Here is an 18,598-nt window from a genome sequence, read left to right on the forward strand (position 1 = left end):
GACATACTCTTGCTATCTGTTTCTAATAGCACTATACGTCTGTAGGAGGCACCTGCATTATTTAATAAAACCTCTTTACCCAAAGAACTCAAAAGGACGTTCGATAAAAGCCAAATATAACAGGTTTAGACAAAATGTAGCAGTGCTTTTTGGCAATTGTTGATACTTAAAACATATTTTTTAATTTACTTTTTTATTTTAGAAGAAGACCTTCCTGGAGAAGACGACGAAATGCCTTCCTTCAGATACAGACCAAATGGTAAGAACAAGTTAAGCCTGGCTGGGTTGTCTCCTCCCTCATTGTCCTTCTTTTTCCATTTCATTCCAGGGCCAGGAAATATTGGAAAACTCTACTGGGTTCTCCAAAACCTCCCTTCCACTCTTGAGGACTATGTTCCGTTTTCATTCAGTCTCTGCTCTCACAGTCCCTTCTCTTTGGGGTATATTCCAAAAACCTGAATCATATGAATGAAATCAGAAGCTGAACTCAGCCCTAGATATACTAGGTTCTCCATATGTACTTCATCCCTTGCAGGCCGGATGAGGACCAACTGCAGCCAGTGTGAGAAAAACCTAACTCTACAGACATCTGTGAAAGTGTTGTATGTCTTTGTTGTCTTGCTGGTAATGGCAGTGGTGGTGCTGGCAGCTTTAGGTAAGTAAGGGACTACTCATTTTTTGCCTATGTTTTTATTAGGCCACCTAGCTTCATGATGATGCTGGGCAGCTTACAGTAGTAAAAACAATATAAACCAATATAAACAAAGTAGAAAGAAGACAAAAGTTGACTGAAGAGACAACCATCCAATTCATTACATGAAAGTCTAATGAAAGGCTTATCACCCATCTTAGCTCAAGGCCTAGGGAAAAATATATTTTAATGACCTTTTTAAATGAAGGCAATCTAATTAATCTCTCATACTAATATTTGGAGGAATCCAGAGTCCAGGTACGTTGACAGAGAAGGCCCAGTACTGTGTTCCCGTTAGTTATAATCAGCACCTTGAATTGCACCTGACAGGTATGTTCATTACAGGTAGTCCTCGAGTTACGAGTGTAATGGAGCCTGCCCATTCCACTTGTCACTAATAAACTCATACAGTGAATTTTGTACCTCAAACAAGATCACTCCCTTGCTCGTTAAGATGTACGATAAGACATTAAGATGTTAAGTGAACATGAGATATCTCAGGGTGGGGAAGGCCATGGAGGGCCTAGTGATGGAACAGGCCCCCAAGGCCTCCCCAACCTACTAAGATACCTCATGCTTCCACCTCCCTTCCTGCCCCTCTGGATGCACCTGAACAAGATCCCTCTCCTCTCTGCTGCGGTTCCTGCTGCCACCTAGATCTGAGGCCAGGGTATGCTTCCATGGCCCGCCCCTCCCCCAGTGGCCCAATCCTGGTTCTGGAGGCCTTTTCCATGCTGTTGCCACCTGGATCTGAGGCCGGGGGATGCTTCCGCAACCCTCCCCGCAGCCCAATTTGGGCACCAGAAGCCTTTTCTAGGCTGCTGCCGCCCAAAAATGAGCCACTGGAGAGCTACTAGGGTGAATGTTGCAATGCTACTGCAGTTGCTCGTAAGGGCGAATGACTGCCGTGGTACAGCAACATTCGTAATTTCAGGACTCACTCGTAAGCACTAGGGCGCTCATCATGTAACTTTGAACAAGCGTTAAGTGAACACTCGTAACTCAGGGATTACCTGTACTAGCCATACTGCTGCATTTTGACCTGATAGTGAAACAACTGTGTGACCTCCAAGAGCAGCCTTATGTAGAGGGCACTACAATAATCATGATCAGGAATTGAATGACTGTCTGGAGAGCTTACTAATACAAGAACAGTCACAAGATGAATTTGTGAGAGGCTTCCTAGCCACAGCACTGCCTCTTTGAGCAGGAGCTAGGAATCCAGGAATATGTTGTTGCTGTTGCTGCTGTTGCTGCTGCTGCTGATGATGATGATACCCTAGGTTCTTAGGAAAAACTTCAAACATATGAAGGCCAACACCAGCTAAAAAACAGGCATCTGTGGTTTCCCATTGTTGTGTACATAATGCATTGTAATTTTAACCCTCAGAGGCAGTCCAGAAGGACACCATGCTTGATATTGAAATCTGCTGAAAGATCAAGGAGAGCCAAGATGGTCATCAAGAAGCCAATCTATGTACAATGGCCAGTTTAAAATACAACTGAAGTGTTTATGTAATCCATTTTCTCCAGATTCCTCTAGTGCTGCATCCCAACCATCTTCTCAAAATGTTCTCCATTCAGACAATAGATAGTACGTTCCAGTCACTAGAACTTTTTAATAGTAGGCTCATATACACATATCTCAAGGGCTGTTGTAATATTCAGGACTGCTTTTTTAGATTCCTTTTAATAGTACTCAGTGTACCAAACACCGTTGGACAAAGCTCATTGCAAGCAAGGACTAAACTCTCACTCAAAATATATGCATTCCATTCCACATTAGGATTACTTCCTTACTTTGTTGATGCTCTTACTTAAAAGTTCCTGGTTTAAAATTGTATGCAGGAAAATTAGATTGGCTTCTCTTCAGATCACCTATTTTTAATGGGCCATACTTCAGTGTTTCGTTAATTAAGCAAAAACTCTAGAATATAAGACTTGATTTTTAAAGCTTAATTCATCCTGTTCTGTTCATTTAGGCATTTATTATTAAAATAATTGACATATGGGCCTCATATTTAACTAATATAACTCATAGCATTTATCAGACTGTTTTTGCAAAAGGCACAATTACAGTGAATGCCTTTCTATCACATGCCCTGTTAGAAAGATTCCAGAATATACTCTGTACAAGGTCTTGCACAAAGACTCTACTCTTGTAGTAAATCGGAAGTAGAGTCAATGGAGCACATACATTTGGCATTTGATTTTACTATGTTGAAGCAGACCTTTCTCTCTTCTTTACTGATTTTTCAACCAGGCTGTTTAAACATATATACAAATTTTGTCTTCTCCAAGTTAAGACCCATCCATGACTCTGTCAAAAACCAAGTTTCTGTTGTTGTGATTTCAAGAAGAAACTATTTTCTGAATGATTTATTTCTCAATATCATAAATTGTTAGATTTCTTCTTGGGTCTTTTGACTATAATAAGCCATTTTCTTACCTGCTCACTACATAGGGGCATAAATTTAATAAATATGTGGTTGAGTTAGCATCCCTAATAATCTTGCCTGCTTCCTCAGGAGTTATCAGGTTCAAACTCATCTTAGCCAACTACATAAGATTTTGCCTCAACATAACTAGCTTATTCAACTCCAGGCAAGTCCAAGCAACTTTATCCACTAGATAGCTAGAATATTCTTCATTCCAGCCCTAGGAATGATCTTGTAACTCAAACATCTCATCATGTCCCCAGCTGCCTATAGTAGCTCAAGCCATGCAAAACAGCAGAAAAAGGCCTTAGTAGTCCACATTTCTTTCTAATATTAGCTGCCAGTAGCTGCTGGCAGTGCTGTGACTCATAAAGTACAGGCTTAAATACTGTACATAGGACGTATCTGTAGGAACTCAGGTATCATTAATCATCCTTCTTCAGTAATTTCCAGGACCCTGGAAGGAGGAAGGCAAGAAATATCCAGCAATTCTTCCTTCTTCCCATATTCCTTTCTTCCGGTACTGCTTGGTCCAGCCTTGTCTTTTTTCTAGCAATTAGCCTGCACCTGTTCCACTTTCTCCTCATCTGATGACTCAGTTTTAAGAGCTGGCTAGCAAAGGGCAATCTTGAGATGTGAGTCCTTTGGTGGAAGTGTTCAATTTACCACTGCCTCTTTGCCTGCCAGCTTGGATTCCATCTGCTTAGCCTGGAACATCTGCAAATAAGTCTCATCTTTTCTATGAAGCCTTTTGGCAAAATGTTTTAATACATCTATTTGCAAGATGGTCTTAAAAACATGAAACTAAACAAATATCAGATTGATCTGGTTGATATATTGCATATATCACTCAAACGTTGATGTGTTTTTCCATGGTTTGTTGAATTATTGATTCCTCCATATAATAATTGTAAATTCCATCAAACAATATCTGCCTATCCCAGGTCCTTAGGAAAGAGTCAATAAGTGAATAAAAATGCCAAATCGAGTTTGAACATCTGGTTGATTGTGTGACAAACCACTAATAATGAGCTTGTTTGGTGCCTGATTCCCAACAGATGGGCTGCATTCTCAATTTTCTTCCATTTTTCTTACTGCTTTTTTGTTCTTACTTTTAGAATAAAACACCATTCAGCAGGACCTATTCTCTTGTAATCTGAAAGTATTCCTTGAAAGTTTTCATCTGCCTTATTATTCTCTGCAGCCACTAAATCAGACATGTCAAACTCACGACATCACGTGACATCGTGCAACATATCGGGAGAGTTTTGCCATTGCCAGCAGTGGGGTGGTGCGGCTTCCGGATGACGCATCCGGTCCGCAGGCCAGCAGTTTGACACCCCTGCCCTAAATGGATTGGGTCCATTTACAAATACAGTCTTTCTTTTCCTGGCTTCTTCCATCACACGAATTAGGTCCACCTGTGTTGATTTTGAAGAATTGTTTTGTGGATGAATATAAAGTCCTGAGACCATTTGCATAATTTATTTCAACATTCCTTTGACTTGGAAAGAATGAAAAGTCATCCCAATCTGGTTTGCATATTCCTCTCACAGTCTATAATGGGACCCTGCAACAAAAGTGCTTGTTAAGCCTAGAACAAAAGTGGCTATGTTGAAAGAGCAGTCAGGTACGTAACCCACCAGGTTCTAAACATGGCCTAAACATTCCCAAGATGGAGAGAGTAGTCATATCCCTTTCAAGGGACAATTTAGTGTTGATAACAGGCTAGGTGGAAATTGCACCCTAAAAATGCAACTGTCCCAGGGATAGTTACAGAGTCTTATCTTTCTTTTGCCCTCAGTTTGAACCAATTCCAACTGGCAATTAGAAATCTTTCCCCCTTTTGAGCCAAGGAATGTAGAGGATAGAAATAAAAAATCCTAAACAGCTCATTTGTATATTAGATTCTATCTAGGACGTAATAGACAGGGAAAGAATGAACACAATAGAAGAAGGGTCAACATCACAGGTATTACTTTAGTACAGAAACAGCTTGTTATTTATTAGAAGAGCTGTATACAGTACATACTTTTTGTATATAGTCACCCTATATGACTATATATAAGATACACAGAAGGCTCTAACTTAGATGCCATAATATGTTTGTCAAGTTTTTAAAGCCCAGAGCTGCTCATCCTATACAAGCCCAAAGAATAACATTCAGGATACCCAGCAGCATCTGCAGGAAACCTCAGTGACACTTAAAAGGCAACATCCATATGGTATTGAAGAACTGGACTCTGAGAAAGGGATTTATTTGTATCTCACCTTTATTATTTTTTACAAATAACTCAAGTCTGCGAACACATCCAACGCACCTTCCGCCTACCATTTCTCCACAATAACAACCCTGTGAGGTGGGCTGGGCTGAGAGAGAGGGACTGGCCCAATATCACCCAAGCTGGCTTTCCTGGCTAAGACAGGACCTGAACTCACAATCTCTGACATTCTAGCCTGGTGCCTTAACCTCTAGACCACAGGTCTGCAACCCGCGGCTCCGGAGCCGCATGCGGCTCTTTCAGCCGTCTCCTGCGGCTCCCAGTCCTCTGCCATGTGCAGTCCCCCCCAAAAAAAAGTGGGAGTAAAAAAGTTCAACCAATCAATTCAAATATGCAGGGTAGGTGCATATCTCGCCTTGGCTCCACTCTTCAGTCAAACCCTGTTCTGCGCATGCACGCATGTACGCACATGCGCACACATTTTTTGCGGCTCCTAGTTTTTCCTTTTGTGAGGGAACCGGTTCTGAGTGGGTCTTTCACTGTTTCAGGTTGCTGACCCCTGCTCTAGACCAATCTGGTTTCCAATTTAGCAGAGTTGATTGAGGTGAAACTACTCTGAAACATGATGGGAGGAGGCAGACTTCCTGCAAAATTGATTCTTTCAGTTACGATACATAAAGCTAAGCATGGGCTGGTCAGTTTCAAGTCTTTGTCTCTAGATGGACTTGTCCATTTAAACAAGAAAAAAATGGCAGTAGGGTCTAGAGCAGACATGTCAAACTCACAATGTCACGTGACATCGTGCAACGTATCGGGAGAGTTTTGTCATTGCCAGCAATGGGGTGGGCACGGCTTCCAGATGATGCGTCCGGCCTGTGGGCCAGCAGTTTGACACCCCTGGTCTAGAGTTTCAGTCTCTCATGCAGCCAAAAATGTTCAGAAGGATGTGAAGAGGCCAGGGATCAGGTTGAAGGGTGTGGCCCTATAACAAGGAAAATTGATTAATTAGGAAATATTCTGAAAATATTTTCACCTATATAAATTGAATTTTTAACACTCAAATTCATGATTTGATTCCATAAACTTTCATCCCCTTCAAGCTTTGTTCCTCACTGGTAACACTTATCCACAAGAAGGAAACCTCAGTGGAGATATACAGAATGTAAGGATCAGATGAGCAGCTGCTTGGAAGAACCGCAAGGATATGGTGAATTGCAAACTAAACATGAGTCAGGAAAATCTTGCAGTGGCCAGGACAAGGGAATGTTTGGGGTGTGGGGGGGATGTATTGGCCAGAGAACTTGACATCGTTCCACATTACTTAGTACTTGGCTGGAGGAAGGAACTCTGCCCTTGAAGAGAAAGGAAATAAAAATAAGTGAGCTGATCTGTCTGTATGAGAGAGGGGAGTAGTTATACACTGTTGCAGAATGAAAGATTAACCATGCTCCTTGAGCTACCAATTGCCTATCAGTAGATCAATTTACTGAAATCAATATATTGATCTTGTTTTGGTTGGGCATATCAAAAATAATATCTTAAAGCAAGGACAGAGGCCTTTTTGATGGCTAAGGATGTACTTTTGGTGTACTTTGGTGTGGGAATGGATGGCTTTGAGGGTATTTTTTAAAGCTGTGCTAGACTTATTTGGACTTTCAATTTTCATTATACATTTTGTGCATCAAGATGGCAGAAAAACACTTTCATCAGTTATATTCAGAGGGGACTCTAGGGATCACAAGAAAGGAGATAACAGAGATTTATAAATTTAGTAATGGCAAAGAAATGACACAACAGTAAACATTTGAACAGGCAGCCAAAGCTCAATGCTCTAACATTTGATTTGTGGAACAGAATTCCCAAACATTAGTTCTTCAAATGTGTTATATTACAAATCCCATAATTTTCCTTCCTGGGAAGATCCTCATTATTGAAGGCCATTAATTTGTAACTTTTGTAGCAAAAGAGACACTTGAAAACTCCTAGCCAAGATTGTTAAGGTGATCTTACACATGTTATTTTGGATTGGCCCTTTCCTATTTAAATTTGCATCACTCTTTGGCTTGTGGTGCAACAGGAAAAGAATAAACACAATTAAAATCTCTTGGAGTTTTATTTCATCCTGGATTTTTTAATGCTGCCCAACCTTCAGTTATTTACCTTCAGTTGATAATAACTGTGAAGTTGTAATCTTGAGTTGAAGACAATTGCATGCTAATTCATTTTTCATGCTTTTTTTGCAGTTTTCAAGAAAGTGGGATCAATAGCTGATAAATTTAACTCAACTCAGACATATTATGAAAAGACAATTGTGTCAGTGCAAGAGAATCTTCAAGAACTAGGTAAGAGCGATGTTTTTTTTAATCCCATTTATATCCCACCCTTCTCCGAAGACTCAGGGCGGCTTACAATCTAAAGCACAATGTGCTTAGCAAATGTTGCCACTTTGGTGTTTTCATTCAAAACACAGGAATGTTACATTCTAATTAGCTCCATTTGTTTTAGTTCCCATATTGATATCGTACGTGTTTCAGTTCCTACAGGCAGGGCTTTTTTTCTCATAGAACGCTCAGAACGGAGTTCCGGCACCTTTTTTGGATGGAACCTTGTAGGATAGGCAAGGTGGGTTGTATGACATGTGTGAGTTCCGGCACCTTTTTCTTTAACAAAAAAAGCACTGCCTACAGGGGTTTGACATTGATGTCTCCTGTATGCAAGACAAGACAAGACTCCTTTTATATTACAAACTGGAGAGCCTCTGATCCTTCAGATGATGCTAAATTAACGACTTCCAGGATCATAACTGATTTGGCTGGCAGTTGCGTTTAGATTGGGGACCATTGTGGTCATGGAGGGAATTGATTGATTGGGGTAGATTCTTAGCAACCATACAGATAAATTTTCTTCATCGTAATCTGTGCCTAACCGGTCCTCCTGATCTTCCAATAGTGCACTCATTGCAAGTGTGGTTGAGTCCATGCACCTTGCTGGTAGGCTTCCTCTTCCATCATTAGTGCCTTCTCTTGGAAACTAGGTCTTTGCAATAATGTGCCCTAAATAGGGTAATTTGAGCCTGCTCATTTGTACCTCAAGTGATGAGAAGTCTGGGTTGATTTGTCTGATGAGCCATTTGTTTGTTTCCTTGGCTGTCCACAGTATTCATCATAGCATCTGAATATCTTTTCCAAGGCATTTGTGACTGCTCTACCAAGAGCTAGTCTGCAGCTTATTTCTTGGCTGTGATGGTTGATCTTAAAACGCAGAAGCTGTCTACCACCTCAGTATGGACAAAGGAATAAGTTTTCTCTTATTTTCTCTTTCAAGGCAATGGTTTTCATTGGGTGGGGAGTTTCTATTGTGTCTGTCTAGCTTCAGAGAAACTGTCTTTTCATGGCAGCAGCTGGGAGTTTAAAACGTAAACACCTTTCCATCTGCTATAATTCCCAGATCAGGTACATTCACACAGAAGGCTAGTCAGGATCATTGGGTTGTTTTCCATTCTTTTATTTCCCTTGTGTGTTGATAAGGAAACAGAAGAACCTGTTGAAACAAAGGAATAAGCAAAAGGTACGAAAGATTGTCCCAAAGGTGCTTTCTCAAGAGGCAACTGGACTTCATTATGGGTGTATGAGCCAGGGAGGTACAAAATAACAAGAAAGTCCAGTTGCCTCTTGAAAAAGCATCTTTGGGACAACCATGACCGGGATGACTAAGAATCTTCATAGACATTTGGTACAAAAGATTGCAAATAAAGCTGCTGCTTTAAATTAACCTAAAAAATAAGCTGTTGCTGAGATAGACTAAAGGTAAAGGTAAAGGTTCCCCCGCACATGCGTGCTAGTTGTTTTCGACTCTAGGGGCCGGTGCTCATCTCCGTTTCAAAGCCGAAGAGCCAGCTCTTGTCCGAGGACGTCTCCGTGGTCATGTGGCCGGCATGACTAGACGCCAAAGGCGCACGGAACGCTGTTACCTTCCCACCGTAGTGGTCCCCATTTTTCTACTTGCATTTTTATGTGCTTTCGAACTGCTAGGTTGGCAGAAGCTGGGACGAGTAACAGGTGCTCCCTCTGTTACACAGCACTCAGGATTCGACCCGCCAAACTGCCGACCTTCTGATCGACAGACTCAGCGTCCTAACCCACTGAGCCACCACGTCCCTTGAGATAGACTGCCTGCCCACATATAACTTTTCTCTCTTTTTCTTTCTTTCTTTTTAATCCAGTCATAAACATTCTGAAGAATTTCATGGATTTTACCTCCCTGGCTCACCCATCCCCACCCCGCCTTGTTATCTCCATCTAGTTTTGTTCCCCTTTTTCTTCTCTTTCCAGTATAATTACATTTTTCTCTCATTCTCTTGTACCCTGTTTCTTCTTTTCTTTCTTGCTGTTTCTGCTGGAAGAAGGGAGTGTGCATGAATTATGTTTCTGTGATGATTGTTTCATTGATGTTTGTGAGACTAGATGGTATATGAGGGTTGTGGATCAACTGAAATAACTTATTTACACACAACTGGTTTTAATTAGTAGTTATTAGTCTCTGCTGCTGTTCTGGCCTTCCCATTATGAGGATTATAACTTTTCAAGAGGTATATATCCATGCATACACAATTATGTCACATGGACACAAATTAGTTTCCAATTGGCGTAGTTATCTTATATAAGAAAACTGGGATCAGACAACATTGTTAAGATTTTTTATTCTTCCTTTGGAGGGTTCATCTTGAAATTTGGAGTCATATATGATAACATGCTGCTTGGTTATGTATAGGGGAAAAATAATCCAGTTAGTAAGGTTCTGCATATCTTTGGCATTACATTGAATAATTGGATTTATGTGTTATTGACTCATATAGCCTTGGGATAACTTAAAATATTTAAGTTTTGCCATAAGGAACAATTTCGAAACACGGTGGCTAGAACTTATTTTCCATTTATTCAACAACATTTTGGTAATTGAAGTTCAGATAAGACTAGATGTCAAAGACCTGTGATCCATTTCTCATTTCTTAGGTATTAGCAGATTACAATGATGGGAGGAAAAACAAGATCCAGATCAGGACTTTGTAGCAAGAAATTAAGCAGTGCCACCAGTGCCTCCAGTATTTTGTATGCTGGGTCAGCCATCCTCAACCTACAGTTTCCAGCTGTGTTTAACAACAGCTTACATCATCCTCAGGTGTCAAGGACCAAGCATCCTGGACTGATGTGATTTGCAGATAATCACACTGGGAAGCTATTCAGTATCACTTTAGCTTAAATTCTGCAACATGTGAAACTGGATTCTATAACATGTATTTATTTTTGTGCAGGCACATTATTTTCCTAATATGTTCCTTCATGGGAAGGAACTGTAATCACTTATTGCTTAAACTTCCGCATTAAAACAGTATTATCAACTAAACTGATATGCTTCTGCTCCTTCATTCAGATCAGAAATCAATGGACAATTGCTCTTTGTGTCATGACTCAGGGCAACTTGGACAGGAAATTAGCAAATTGCAAAAGGAGCTGGAGGAGATTCAGAAGAAGCTCTTGGCCCAGGATGTATTACTTGATCGAGCTGGACAAGCCCATCAGCAGCTTTCATCTTCCAGCAGCAAGATCACTGAGGAAGTGGATAGATGTTTCTCTGCTGTTCAGCAGGCCAATCAGAGTTTGAGCTTCTTTGTGGCTCAAGTGGTGGGCTGGCAGGCTGCGACTTCTCAGCTAGGCAGCTCACTCAAGGAGGTAACACAGGAACATTTTGATGTTGAAATTGCTATGCAGCAGATAAACTTTACCAGTAGGCAGACCTCAGACTGGATCCAGATTGTCCAAAGAAAGACAAATGAGGAGACCGTGACACTACAGAAGATTGTGACTGAGTGGCAGAACTACACCCGCCTGTTTGGCAGCTTGAGGACCACCTCTTCCAAAACAGCTGACCTGGTGAAGAATGTTCAAACTAATTTAGGAATTGCCTCACAAAGGATCAGCCAGAACTCAGAGAGTATGCATGAACTCATACTCCAAGTAACAAGTTTACAGTTGCAGCTGGACAATGTCTCCTCTTTCTTGGATGACCATGAGGAGAACATGCATGACTTTCAGTACCATACTCAATACATGCAAAACCGGACAGCTGAGCACTTTCAGACTTTAGAAGGCCGTATGTCATCCCATGAGATTGAGATCAGCACAATCTTTACCAACATCAATGCCACTGATAACCATGTCCACAGCATGCTCAAGTACCTGGATGATGTGCGGCTATCTTGCACACTGGGCTTCCACACACATGCTGAAGAGCTTTACTACCTGAACAAAACAGTCAGCCTCATGATAAGCACCACAGATCTTCTGCGAGAACATTTTAGCCTGCTCAATGCCCAGTTAAACTTTAACATTCGCAACCTTTCAATGGTCATGGAAGAGATGAAAGCTGTTGATATCCAACATGGGGAGATCCTGAGGAACGTCACCATTATACAAGGTAAACAAATGGCAGGATTGGTTTTCCAGGTGAATATCTCCCAAATAAAAGGATCCTAATGTAGAATCATTTCATCTGTTTAATGGAACTGTGAATATATGGGAGAATTCATTAACAATTTCTTAGAAATATATATTTTTTAATAAAAAATCTCAAAAACTAAAAGACAGGTTATCTTTGAGCTTACTTGGGAAAGCTTACAAATACAAAGACTACAGAAGCTTTCAATTTGAAAAGCAAGCAAATAAACACGGTACACAAAATGACTAATCTGTCAGTTACTTTCCTGATTATGTAAAACATTTTCCATGTAATGATTTACAATTTTGATGTGAATTACTGAAGAGACCAGGAGGCAAAGGTTAAAGAAGAAGTTATTCAAAATGATTTTTTTCCCTCCCTCATAAATTTGGACAATTTTTTCCAAAAAACCACATGTCTACACAAATTATTATGTCCACAAGCTCTTATATATGCTTTGGTTTGTATATAATGCTACATTACAATAAGTGGATCTTACAGCTTTATAAGTGAGAAGCAGTAAATCATCTTATGGCATGGTGTGATGTCTGCACCCTACTAACACATTAGATCTCTATTGGACCTGGCTGCATTCATTTGCAAGTAAGGGTTGGATTCACACATTGGGTTAAGCATTAAATTAATTTGTTTGGTCTTTTAATTTAGGGCAATGTATGAATACAATCTTTTTGATCCGTAAGTCACAGTTTATGGCTTAGCGTTATGTATTGGTCAAGCATCTTGTCCAATTCAATATAACAAAGTTAAAACAAACTATAGCTTATGGCAATTTGTGAGTCCATCTCTTGAGATTGATCACAATGAAACAAATTCTATGCCCTTTTACTTGGAAATAAGCCTTAGAAAACTCAATAGAATATTTCTAAACACACATGCATAGAACTAGATATTCCCCTGTGTCAATACAGTTGAGAAAGAAAAACCTTGCATGGAACGAGAGACGATATTTGCCACAAAACTGGTATTAAATTTTGAGCGGAATAGTCTCCACTTCCTTTTAGAAGTGACTATGAGAGACAGAAAGAGAAAATCACCATTCCGTTATCTCCCAGACTAGTGGCTTTCCTCCCTCTGAATGCTGACCTCATAAACCCAGGTAATCGGGTGTGCCTGGATTTTGACAAATAACCTCGATTCTCTCAATGCTGCTCCAGAGCTTTACTGGTCACCTTTACAGAATAGAAAAGTGCACTGTTGGCTTTTACTTGCTGTACTTTTTAACTAGTTAGTTAGGTTATATCCTAGAATATATAAAGAAAAGCTCTTCATACTTTGTAAGTTTCTTTACATCTATGTGAAAATTCTGGCTTTGTTAGTTTCTGGCTACTTTTTTTAAAAAGGCACCATATGAATTGTCTCATCAAAGCAGAAGGCCAAAAGACATTTATTTGCAGTTCCAGGTTCTCCAACTTAGAATTAAACAATAAATGAGCATAGATATATTATCACAGCAGTAAGAGAGCACTGCTGCTTGTGCCATTTTTATGTAACACACAATTATATCAGTCTACCACCTGCCTGTCAAATGCATTACCTGGGGGAAAAGAAAACAACAATTTGAATTTTGGAAAGATGTGTCTCAGATGAGTAATTGAAGCTAGGCAGCAGGAATTATGTGTCTGCAGCAAGCAAGGAAACTTTTGTCACTAGCTGAGCATCCATTGAGACTTACAATACCAAAACCTGGAGTATCACGTTATCGTATAATAATGGGATTGAGTGTCCTTCCCTCTCTCTCTCTGTATATGAAGAAAAATATCTGCTTTTAACTTAAAACATCAATTTTAGAAAGGAAAACAATCTTACTATCCTAATTATTTTTTAAAAAACGGGTTTTTTTAACTTGTATTCTCCAGTGGATAATACATGACTGTTACAAACCCCGTGACTTTCAGAGAGGAAAAACTTTGCATAAAATTACCCTGAGGTTCTATCTTCCACTCCCCAAAAGCTATAAGAACTACCTAAACATTTTCAGAATGCAGATGTTTTGCCTCTCTGCAAATATTTTGGGCTTACAACACTAGTTATTTGCAAGGAGTACAGCTGTTGTTTATAGTACTAATGTTGCTTTTACTGTCCCAGAATTTCAAATCAAAACTTTGTTCAATCCTGTTGCATTTTAGGGGCATTTTTCTGCACTTATGCTGGGGAACTTCAGTTAGAAACTCTTCCTGAATTTAAAATGCACTTGTAATAAACTACATACTCATGAAATACTCACTTTTCAGAATATTATATTATGAACATATGTACAAACAAGTATTATAGCCTACAAAATTACATATATTAGAAAAGGCACAAAACTGTTGTTTTAGAGGGAAACGTATACAAAATATGTGCTTTAAGAAGAATGCACAAAATGTATATGACATGTTGTAATTATTACATTTGCAAACTGGGAAAAACATGCCAAAACAAACATGAAAATGTGAAAGCAAGCAAATCCAAAATGCCTTAGTGCACTTGATATGTCTTGGGCCTAAGTCAGGCTATTTTGTGTCTCAGGCAGGATGAAGTAATGGTGCTTCCACAAAAACAGCACGCTCCAAAATATGTCCTGAAGTTACAGAGGATTATAGGATGGCAGAAGAGTTTATGTGAGCCCACCCAATGCACCATTTCTGTCCATTGCTCATTCCTTAAACAAACTCTTAAGCTGCTGTCCCAAAGGTGCTTTTGCAAAAGACAACTGGACTTTTTTTGTTTTTCCTTGAAGACCTTTCACTTCTCATCCAAGAAGCTTCTTCAGTTTTTAAGCTGCTCTTCTAATCAATTCATGTCCATTTCATCAAGTCAGGAATCATGCCAGGCACTACTAAGCACATCAAGGGTGGTACTCCAAAATAATTGTACCCAAAACTCCAAAGGATTTGGGGGGAGGTTGGAAAGTTTTAAGGGATGAAATGGGTACCCCTCAATCAGGTTTAAACCCTTCAACCAGGCTGGGTGTTTTTTTTTCTCTTAAAATTCCTCAAAAGTCCTACACTGCAAAAATGGGATAAATATTCACTTTGCCCACTCTTGGGGGTTTGGATCCATAAAGGGGTACTGGCAGGCCATGTGGGGCCCACCGTCTCTGCTCGTGGCACCCTGGGCTACAGCATCTTTACTTGAGGATCCTTAGGGTCACCGAGGGAGATGAAAATAATAATAATAATAATAATAATAATAATAATAATAATAATAATAATAATAATAATAATAATAATAATAATAATAATAAAGTTGGAAGGGACCTTGGAGGTCATCTAGTCCAACCCCCTGCTCAGGCAGGAAACTTTATACCATTTCAGACAAATGGCTGTCCAGTCTCTTCTTAAAAACTTCCAGTGTTGGAGCATTCACCACTTCTGGAGGCAGGTTGTTCCACTGGTTAATTGTTCTAACTGTCAGGAAGTTTCTCCTTAGTTCTAGGTTGCTTCTCTCCTTGACCAGTTTCCATCCGTTGCTTCTTGTCCTGCCTTCAGGTGCCTTGGAGATCAGCTTGACTCCCTCTTCTTTGTGGCAGCCCCTGAGATATTGGAACACTGCTATAGTTTGGAACACTGCTATAGATAGTTTTTTTGGAGTCATCTTCTACAGATTACCATTGAATCAGAATATGCCATTTTTCATCTGTTTTGCTTCTTTCCTGGGCTTTATCCATCATTATTTTACTGAAATGATTGTATAATGTGTAATAGTTTTATTTTTGCATACTATTCAGAATGATTTTTATCATGACCAATGTTAACCTGTGTTTTTTTTAAAAAAACCATATTGCTGCCCATTTGCTTAGTCTTTCCTTGCCTCTTCTCTTTCTCCAGGTGTTCCTGGCCCTCCTGGCCCCAGGGGATTCAGAGGAGAGCTTGGCATTAAAGGGCCACCTGGAAGCAGAGGAGTGAAGGGTGACATGGGGAGTCTGGGCCCTCCTGGGCGACAAGGCTCCTTGGGCCCTCGTGGACCTCCTGGACCTCAAGGCGAGAGAGGCACTGTGGGCACAAAAGGCCCCACTGGATTCAAAGGAAGCAAGGGTAGCTTTGGACAAGGAGGTTCCAAGGGGCGGGCGGGCCCCAAAGGGGACCCTGGATCTCCAGGGCCTGAGGGGGCCATTGGTCCACCTGGCCCACCTGGCCCACAGGGGAAACCAGGCATCCCAGGCAAACTTGGGGCCCCTGGTCCTTTAGGGCCAAAGGGCCAAAAGGGGGATCCTGGTTTACAAGGTTCACGTGGATTTCCAGGCCCCCCAGGCCCTCCAGGAATGTAAACACTCCCTTTTTTCTCTCCCCCCCAAAAAAAGTTTTAATGTGGACAATTTGAAAAAGAAGCTCTTCACTGCAGATACCTGTCTACCCAGGAAGGCATCAAGATAATGGGGAATGGATGGTGTCATTTATTCTGGACTGTCAATCTCCGTTTCCAGCAGCTTAGGCGTAGCTTGAAAAATTGCTTAAAGTCGCTGAATTTCCTTAATTTTGGGAACTCCAAAGGCAAGGAAATGCAGGTCCCACCACCTCAAGCCCTTTCTTTGTCTTTCCGGTTACACAGTGAATCAATCAGTCAAGGTTGGCATTTAATAGATCACCTTTTGATGATGGCCTTCTCTGCTATTACTGTCCTTTTTAACGGAAACGGGGAGGGAGAGAGAGAGAAAGAGCCCTTCTCTATATGGCACAGCTGGGGAAGCTTCCTTTCTTTTTCTTAGTCCTGCAGCAGGTGACACATCCCCTATGTCCTGTGATGGCTGCCAGTGGCTAAGGAAGACCTCAAAACAGAACAAGTTACTGAACTATGCAGTATTCATGAGAGCAGAGACCTATCCCCACTGCTGTTAGATGAGCACCATAAAGGGTGGGCTCATACACAGCACAACGGCCCAGCTCAGGTTTGCAGTCAGAAATACCATCTGACCTCAGCTCTCCAGCCAGAAGGCAGAAAAACTGGGGGAAACCTCCCACATTGTAGAAAAGAAAAGAAAGCTAAATAGACTTAGAGAGCTGGGAGAAAACCTCCCACATTGTCAAAACAAATGCTAACACAAGAGTAGGTGGATCAAAGAACTAAATAAAATAGGATAAGGCTTGTCACAGCTTACAGATTTTCGATCTTTAAGATGGTGTGATAATGGCTGAAACTGTGTTCTACTAGCATATTTTTTTTATACATGATCTAGCCAAATATTGCATGCTCTAACCAGAAGTGGATCTGCACACAAAGGTTAGTCTTTTCCATTACCTGCTACCTGACTCAAACAAGGAAGGGTACAATTTTTATTCTGTCGAAGGATGCATTACTTAGGAGTGAACAAAGTTGAAATAAACTATGCTTAGGGCCACTATTCTCTCTTTCTAGCATTCCTTTGTCTCTACTTTGATAATTCTCTTTCTAACTTCCTCTTCTCCCATATAATGAGCAGGATAGATTGCTCTTGTAAAAGGCTTCTTAAATGGGTTTCTTAAATTAGACTGAATCCTCTGAAATTAAATCGAGGGCGACATATCATCCTGGGGCTGCTGGTTGCCTGTTCGTATTTTTACTAAAGATATCAAAAATTGCATTTGGGATCATCTGCTTTCTGAGGAGATCATCTGCTAAACTGGATCATCTGCTACCCAAAGCCAATAGTCCTGGCTTTATAGGAGGTTTCTAAATTCCATCTGAACCTCCAGATGGATCCACAGAGCAGATACAAGATCATATTTGTATGGCCTCTTTCTATAATGATAAGTAATACATTTGGAGCTTCAAACAGGGAGTAGTTTCCATCTCCCAAGAAATATGGATGAGAAGGGACAATAAAACTGGCTGAAAGTGAGTTGGATGTACTTTTAGCCATTTAGCAAACCTGGCTATTCCAGATAGTTGTATATAGCATCCTCATATGATAGTGGAACTCACTGCAAAAGCCGCTGAGGTGCACCTTTGGATTGTGCTCATTGACACCGAAATATGGTTACCTCATGTGACCTAGAACTGGTCCCACCCTCTCAGTGCTTGGCTATTAGCAAAGTAAGTAGGAGGAGCAATCACTGGTAATTAAAATACATGGTTTGCATGTATATGGACCTAAATTCAGTCTCTAATATCTCCATAGAGGGTTAAAGCTCTGGAGAGAGATTACCAGTTAATATAGCCCAGTGGGGTAGCTCTAGAAATTGAATAAATAAATAAATAAAAATTAGCCATGCTAAATGAATAAATAGGATGACTCAATTAATAGCAACTTCCTGTCTTCATGTTACACAGTTGCCATGCTTTTTGTATATATGTGTGTGTGCATGTGCAAGTGTGTTCATAAGCGTTATCGGCTCACATGGTTGTGCATTCATTTCATAGTGCAATTAGATTGTGTCACTGATCTTTTCATCTGTAACTCTCTTACACAAGTATAACTGCTAAACATATACACCCAAAACAATAAAAAATAATAATGTAAAGGTGAGATGAAATTGCTTGTCTTCTTTATATGTGGTAGAGCAGAGACTTGTAAAGCTTGACCATTCCAATGTCTGTATTTCTTTGGGTGGCATATTCTTCCTGACAATCCGTTGGACACCCTGCTATTTTCCTTATGAAAGAAAGAGTATATCAGAGATCATCTGTCACTGAGAGTTGGACAGCATACAAGTTTAAACAATTAGTAGTAGAAATAGTAGTAGTGCAATAATAATCTACAATTCAATTCACAATCAAAAGACTAGTAGAAGTTTGATAACTAAAATCCTAACAAGGAATTAAGGATTATTTAG

General features: G+C 40.3%; 1 protein-coding gene across 1 annotated transcript in view; it reads left to right on the forward strand.

Annotated features, from left to right (window-relative positions):
* Nucleotides 1–16,846, forward strand: part of SCARA3 (scavenger receptor class A member 3) — a 29,566-nt gene extending 12,720 nt beyond the window's left edge. Inside the window, exons 2-6 of the mRNA XM_081314970.1 lie at nt 203–259; nt 536–655; nt 7,595–7,693; nt 10,782–11,825; nt 15,677–16,846. Coding sequence (XP_081171096.1) covers nt 203–259; nt 536–655; nt 7,595–7,693; nt 10,782–11,825; nt 15,677–16,116 — 1,760 coding nt within the window. The 3' untranslated portion in view covers nt 16,117–16,846. The remainder of the gene's footprint in view (nt 1–202; nt 260–535; nt 656–7,594; nt 7,694–10,781; nt 11,826–15,676) is intronic.
* Nucleotides 16,847–18,598: the final 1,752 nt, after the last annotated feature.

Source organism: Vipera berus (assembly GCF_964194415.1).
Source record: "Vipera berus genome assembly, chromosome: 1".
Classification (NCBI taxonomy): domain Eukaryota; kingdom Metazoa; phylum Chordata; class Lepidosauria; order Squamata; family Viperidae; genus Vipera; species Vipera berus.